At 39.7% G+C, this 6,723-nt stretch overlaps 1 protein-coding gene across 1 annotated transcript; it reads left to right on the top strand.

The window, feature by feature from the left end:
- The first annotated feature begins 464 nt into the window (after positions 1-464).
- Positions 465-6,134, top strand: LOC133896671 (disease resistance protein RPM1-like). Its single transcript, XM_062337268.1, has 4 exons — positions 465-1,902; positions 2,254-2,312; positions 2,437-5,271; positions 5,627-6,134. The coding sequence occupies exons 3-4, from the start codon at positions 2,523-2,525 to the stop codon at positions 5,725-5,727; spliced, it is 2,850 nt and encodes a 949-aa protein (XP_062193252.1). The 5' UTR covers positions 465-1,902; positions 2,254-2,312; positions 2,437-2,522; the 3' UTR covers positions 5,728-6,134.
- Positions 6,135-6,723: the final 589 nt, after the last annotated feature.

Genomic DNA, 6,723 nt, shown 5'->3' with positions numbered 1-6,723 from the left:
CTCAGCAAAAATGGATGCCTCCACTGGACCACCCCTCCCAGGTTTAATACTCTGAACGAATTACAGCTCCATTGAGCGTTTACCCGCTAGGGTAACAGTAAAAACCAAGACTTAAAATGTAAAAGTAAACGGTAGCGCCAACGGCCTCCAAGACATGATGTAGACCGTCTATTCGCCCGCGAAGAAGGAGCAGAACATCTTGGTCGTTGATTCTTCTTAAGGCAGCAGGGTTGTGACAGCTTGCTCCTTAGCGAGCGCGCCTCCATATCCTCCGGGACCGCGGCGGTCGGAGCCTGTGCTTGCCGCAACCGCGACTGTGACGGCGTCTGGTTGCTCCGCCACGAGAGATGAGCCCCGAGCTTTAGCAGCCTGTGAAGAAGAGGAGCAGAGTTTGGTTGCGACGCCGAGGTACATTCCAATTCCTCCAAGACTTAGTCACGCACGCACCGATCGAACACCAAATTTCGTCGTAATGCAGACGCATATGCTACGTATTGATTCCCTGATCTGGGTCGTTTTCAGCTTTCACCTCGATTGATGCCAGATACCAATATAATGCTGTATTTGAGTATTTGTATGCTTTTTCCTCTTTTGGGCTAAATGCACTTGTCTCAGCTAGCTAGGAATTTTGGGGTTTACTGAATTACAACACCCAAAAGCAGCGATCCTATCCTTTAATTTAGGGATGGATATAGCCCAGGCGCTCTTAAGAACAATAGATGATAGGCATCCAGAAGTATTGCTATTTTTCAACATGTTAGGCACCACCACCGTTCTGATTAAGGCATTCAACCATGGCATTTCACTTTTTTTTTAAAGTAACGCAATCTACTTAAAGTTTCAAAACTAGTCTGGAAGGAAAAAAATTCTTCCATTTTGCCCAATCATGGAGCCATCCCACTACTGGGCCAGCTGTAGTATTTGTGAGTCAAATGTGAATAACCTTTGAAAGTGAGTGTTTGTGAGTCAAATGTGAATAACCTTTGAAAGTGATACGATTTCATTACATATAATTTATTTTGGACTTTTTTTTTGCTGTGTTAAGTCTTCCTTGAATCGGGTTTGAAAAAGTTTTCATTGATCAAACCTAATCTATTTGAGTGGACCGATGCAATGTTTTCCTCACGCGTTTGTAATTATTTAGCCTAAATGTTGAGCTGACGTGAATTAGGATAGCAACATAGATTATTGAGTGATTATTTATCTCTAATCTTAAGCAAGCAAGGTACTGATGTGGCTACCAACCCACAGTCTAGGAGTCAGCTAGTCAAGGCAACTGGAGTTTGGTTCTTAGATTTTTTTCGTTTTCTTTTGAGGGGAAACCGTGGGGGAGTTCCCTAATCCCTACAACAGTTTTGTAAAATAAAAGGAGAATGTGTACAAGGAGTTGTAAGGAATTTACAGGAGGATTATATCTAATGGTCTAGCCATGATAAATTAAAGGTCTAAGTTCCTCTTTTACCCTGTGCAATTGCTGGATATCTTCTTGTGGATGATGTATATCTATAATAACGAAAAGGTCTTCTGCCTGTGAGTTTCGGAAGAAGAGGTCAACTGTGTTGGAGCAATTTATAATAGTTAGGTTGTATATAGATTACGAAAATCATATTCTATCTGCTACATACCTAATATCTTTTTTAATCTGAACCCTGTAGTTTTGAAAATTGCTGGACCCTGTCATTGATACAACAACGGCATCCATCTATATATGTCTGTAGCATTGCAGCTGGGATTATCACTGCACGCATCAACTATATACTCCTCTGTTTAGGTGCTGCTTTAGTTCTGCCTTCCCTCATCCCTTCTGCACACTAGGAACTTTGATGACACTCTCTTGCTTTACTCAAAAGGACATATTTTCCACATCTTGACGACAAAGACAATTTGATTAAATGTGTAAAGGTACAATACTCTCCCCTCCTCTCACTTCTCTTCTTCTTATTGTCTCAGAGCAATATTGTTACCAATTTATACAGCAATTACAGTAGAGCAATATTGTTAAGACAGAAAAAACTTGGGAACTAAAGTTGTTGTTCTTTTACGAGGAAAGAAGTTGCCACCTTTCTTGCTTATATTGTTTGCACAATCTGAGAAACAACCCAAATGTTTTAATGTCCTTTTATCTTTAACTTACACTTTTTCCACCATCCCCCCCCCCTCCCCTGCTGAAATCATTACGGAAGTTACAGGAGCAGCAGGTCTATCCACACATTTATCCTTAGGTCTTATGGTTTGTCCATCTTCTTTTTCCAGCAAGCACATGCACTCCAAGAATAATACAAGGATTTCAACAATTTTCAGCAAGCCTGCAGGTATTTCAAATGGTTTTATCAGAATCAGATCAGACTTCAATAAAATTAGCTCTGCTTTAATAATAACATTTTGATTATTAGTTAGTATTTCCTGATTGATATAAAGTTTGTGTTCTTTTTGTAGATGTGATGTAAAAGGATGGAATTTTATCTTAAGTGTTGATTATTGCAAATATACTGATATATCAAAGTCAAACTGCATGAAGAGAAATGGTAGAGGTTGCTGTTCTTTTTGTCATACAAAAGATTGGAATAGCTGTGGCAGGTGAAACACTAAAGTTAGCTAAACCCTTGCTTGGAAAGAATTCTGAGTTGCAAATGGCACTTCCAGTTAACATGAAACTGATAAAAGATGAACTTGAGATTATTAATGCATTCCTTAAGGAAATTGGCATGAAGGGTTGCCATGGTGAAGTTGAAGAAACTTGGATAGGGCAAGTCCGAAGGTTGGCGTATGATATGGAAGACATTGTAGATCAATTTATGTATGTTGTTGGTGAAAACAAACAGAAAGAATCATGGGGTTGTGTGAAGAAAATTTTGAAGAAACATCAATATTTATTTTCACTTGATGAAATCGCCACCAAAGCAGATATAATAAACAAAGAGCTTATGGAGCTTTCGAAAAGAATAGGTCGTTGGACTGAACCAATATCTGGTTTGAGTTATATTCCTGCAACAAACTATGACAGCGAACAACAACTTTATCAACCTGTACATGGTCATTCAATCAAAGATGATGAACTTGTAGGAATTAATAAAAATAGAGAAATCTTGATGAAATCGTTGCATCTGGAAGATTGCTCTCTTCGGATCATTGCTGTTTGGGGTATGGGTGGCCTCGGGAAAAGCACCCTTGTCAATAATGTCTACAAAAATGAAGCACTAATATCCAATTTTGATTGCCACGCATGGGTTTCTGTTTCTCAGTCATGTAAAATTATTGATATTTGGAGAAACATGCTGGAAGTTATCTATGGAAATAGAGCATTCGATGCTGGAAGTATGGACAGTGCAGGACTAAGAGTGGAACTGATGAAAATTCTGAATAAAAAGAGGTTCTTGATCATATTGGATGATGTCTGGACGGCTGAAGTTCTTTTTAAAATTAGAGAGGTTCTTGTCGATAATGGCCTGGGAAGCAGAATAATAATCACGACAAGAATTGAGGAAGTAGCTTCAATAGCTGAGGATGGTTGTAAGATCAAGGTAGAGCCTCTTAATGACCATGATGCATGGCTTCTATTTTGCAAGAAGGCATTTCCAAAAACTAAAAATCATGTCTGCCCCACAGAACTATATCAGTGTGGTAAAGACATAGTGGAGAAGTGCGATGGTTTACCGTTAGCTCTTGTGGCAATAGGGAGTTTATTGTCCCTGAAAAAGAAGAGTGTTAAAGATTGGAGGGTCTTTTATAATCAACTTATTTGGGAGCTACACAACAATGAGAGCCTAAATCACGTGGCAAAAATTCTAAATCTAAGCTATAAACACCTACCAGACTATTTGAAGAATTGTTTCTTGTATTTTGCTCTTTTCCCAGAAGACCATCCAATACTTAGAAAAAAATTGATTAGATTGTGGATTGCTGAAGGGTTTATTGAAGAAAAAGGAACATGCAGTTTAGAAGACATTGCTGAAGCTTACCTGGGAGAACTCGTCCAACGAAGTATGCTTCAGGTTGTGAAGTGGAACAGTTTTGATAGGATTCAATGTCTCCGTATGCATGATCTTGTGCGTGAACTAGCCATTTTCCAATCTAAAAAGGAGAGTTTTAGTATAACTTATGATGACACTCATGGGGTGGGACAGGTGGGATTGGATTGCCGTCGTGTGTCGGTGCTCCAGTGCAACCAGGGCATTCTATCAAGCATATGTCCATCCAGGCATCGCACATTCATATCATTTGACACCAGCATGGCATTATCTTCATGGTATTCTTTTATTTTCTCGGAATCTAAGTACCTTACAGTATTAGAATTATCCGGCTTGCCTATTGAGGCTATTCCCACTTCAGTTGGAGAGCTCTTCAACCTCAGGTATTTGTGCCTAGATGACACAAATGTGAAGGAACTCCCTAAATCTATTACAAAGCTTCACAATTTACAAACATTGAGCCTTGAACGTACACAAGCACTGAGTTTTCCACGAGGGTTTTTAAAACTGAAGAAATTGCGTCACCTCCTTATTTGGAAACTGCTAGATGCAACATACAGAAGTTTCCATAATTGGGAACCTATGGAGCCATTTGAGGGCTTGTGGAATCTGAAGGAATTGCAGTCTTTGAACGAAGTTCGAGCAACTAAAGTCTTTGTTGCTAAACTTGGATATTTATCCCAGCTGAGGTCTGTTTCCGTTACTTATGTGAGAAGTAGCCATTGTGCACAACTGTGCTACTCTTTATCAAAGATGCACCAGCTTACAAGATTACACATAAGAGCAAGCAACGAAGATGAGCTCCTCCTGCTGGAAGATTTGACATTGCAAAATCCTCTTGAAAAGCTCGAATTGGTAGGGCGGTTGTCTGAAGGAACTTTGAAATCTCCATTTTTCTCTACTCATGGAAATCAACTTCTTCAAATAGAGTTATCATGGTGTCAGCTCATAGAGAATCCAGTAGCACAGCTTTCTGGATTTTCAAATTTAACTGAATTACGTCTTACAAGGGCATACACTGGACAGCAGCTAAACTTTCATGGAAAGTGGTTCCAAAAATTGAAGAACGTTGTACTGTGGGATTTGCCGCAAGTCAATCAAATATGCATACATGAGGGAGCTTTGGTCAGCCTTGAAAGTCTTCACATCAATGGCCTCAAGGAATTGCGGGACGTTCCTATTGGTATTGAATTTCTCAATTCTATCAAAGAGGCATACTTTACTAGGATGCATTCTGATTTTGTAAGGAACCTTCAAATGGGAAAGGTAAATCATATTCCGAAGGTCTACTGGTCAACACAAGGCAAGTGAAATCACCTTCCCATCCAAGAAATTATGCTCGTACTTTTTATATATTTGAAATTTGTGTTTATCAGTTACTAACAAACCATTTTAGAAGTAAACTTTGCTCACCTGCAAGTGGTTCTGAGTGCACCTAGAAGGCTATAAGTCTATAACCCACTCTATGAGCAAGCATAACAAATAATGTTGATAAAACTCAAAGTGTACTGCACAAAGTTTCAGTTTTATTGACATAAGTATATAACACCACCAGGGGTTTTGCGCAATTACTATGAAACTTTTGTTAAGCAGGGTCAGGAAATGTCACCATAGATCATGTGCTTCTCAACTTTATGCCTCCTTTACATAAAATGCAGGTGTGTCCACAGGTGAAACAGAAGCCGCTAACCTGCCCGGACCATCCAGCACCACGCCACAGTGGCGATTGTTAGGTCCGTCAGGTTGGGTCTTCATCTAACCCAGCTTGCAAAAAGACGGTGATTGGCAACTTCAAGGGCCGCTGGGATTTATCTTTGTAATCTTCTTCAACAGAAAGCAGCTCTTTCCACTATAAGCAGCTTGCCCATCGTCAGAACTCGGAGGCTTCATCGGTGGACCACTTCCTTGTTGCCGTGACCCGATGTCGGTGTCTGTCCTGCTAAAATTACCAAATCAGACTACCTCTGTATTGATTTGGAAAGAGAGAACTAAAAAGACAAATCCAGAAAATAGTGAGTGTTGCTATGATGCTATCCCATGGTTGATGGTTTATCATTACAGTGTTCTCGGTTTTACGTTGTTCTTGTAGTTTTAACTCTATTCTGGCTGCCATCTGTGCTGTGTTATGACGCTGGAATTCCCAGCCTTCTTTGCTTTTTTGTACGACTGGCTTATGGCTTTCAATAAAAGCTGGAAACTTCTGTGTCTAAATAAACACGTCGTTTTCGTATGATGGTATTCGGCTACTGTTTCAGATGATTATGTAAGGTAAGTGATGCATGCTATAAAGCCCAAAAAATGCAGTTACTTTGTGGATGTGCAAGTTTCTTTTAATGAACCGGACCAAGCCGGTTTTTATTCAGCAAATGAACCGAATTAAACCGTGTTTGGTTTTTCTGTCATCGGCCAACATATTTGTGCCACAGTGGTTTGTAAATATGCTACGCCCTCTGTTCTTGCATTCAGATTATTGCCTGCCGATGGACTGTCGTGTGCAACATAGTAATATATTTTTAGGTTCCATAGTATTTGTCCGGCACATAAAAAACACATTATTTAGGTAATTAGTGGATCATGCTTGGCCCTATTAGACGTAGTAGTAGTATGCCTACCGAACATGATAAGAAAATTATATTTTACTTACTTTTTAAGGGCAGTGTTACCTGGATACGGACATGGGTGTCGAAATTCGACTCGGACTCGGGTGTCCGATTCGGCAAAGAAAATTTGGACACGCGAAATACAACTCGGAATC

The sequence above is a fragment of the Phragmites australis genome, chromosome 17 (genome assembly GCF_958298935.1).
Source record: "Phragmites australis chromosome 17, lpPhrAust1.1, whole genome shotgun sequence".
NCBI lineage: Eukaryota > Viridiplantae > Streptophyta > Magnoliopsida > Poales > Poaceae > Phragmites > Phragmites australis.
The sequence above is the reverse complement of the archived record's forward strand: the minus strand, read 5'-3'. Positions and strand labels throughout refer to the sequence as shown.

Excerpts from the sequence above, each read along its gene's own strand:
- LOC133896671 (XM_062337268.1), top strand. The coding sequence starts at position 2,523 with ATGGTAGAGGTTGCTGTTCTTTTTGTCATACAAAAGATTGGAATAGCT. Across the intron at positions 5,272-5,626 it reads GGTCTACTGGTCAACACAAG|GTGTGTCCACAGGTGAAACA; the intron begins GCAAGTGAAATC and ends CATAAAATGCAG.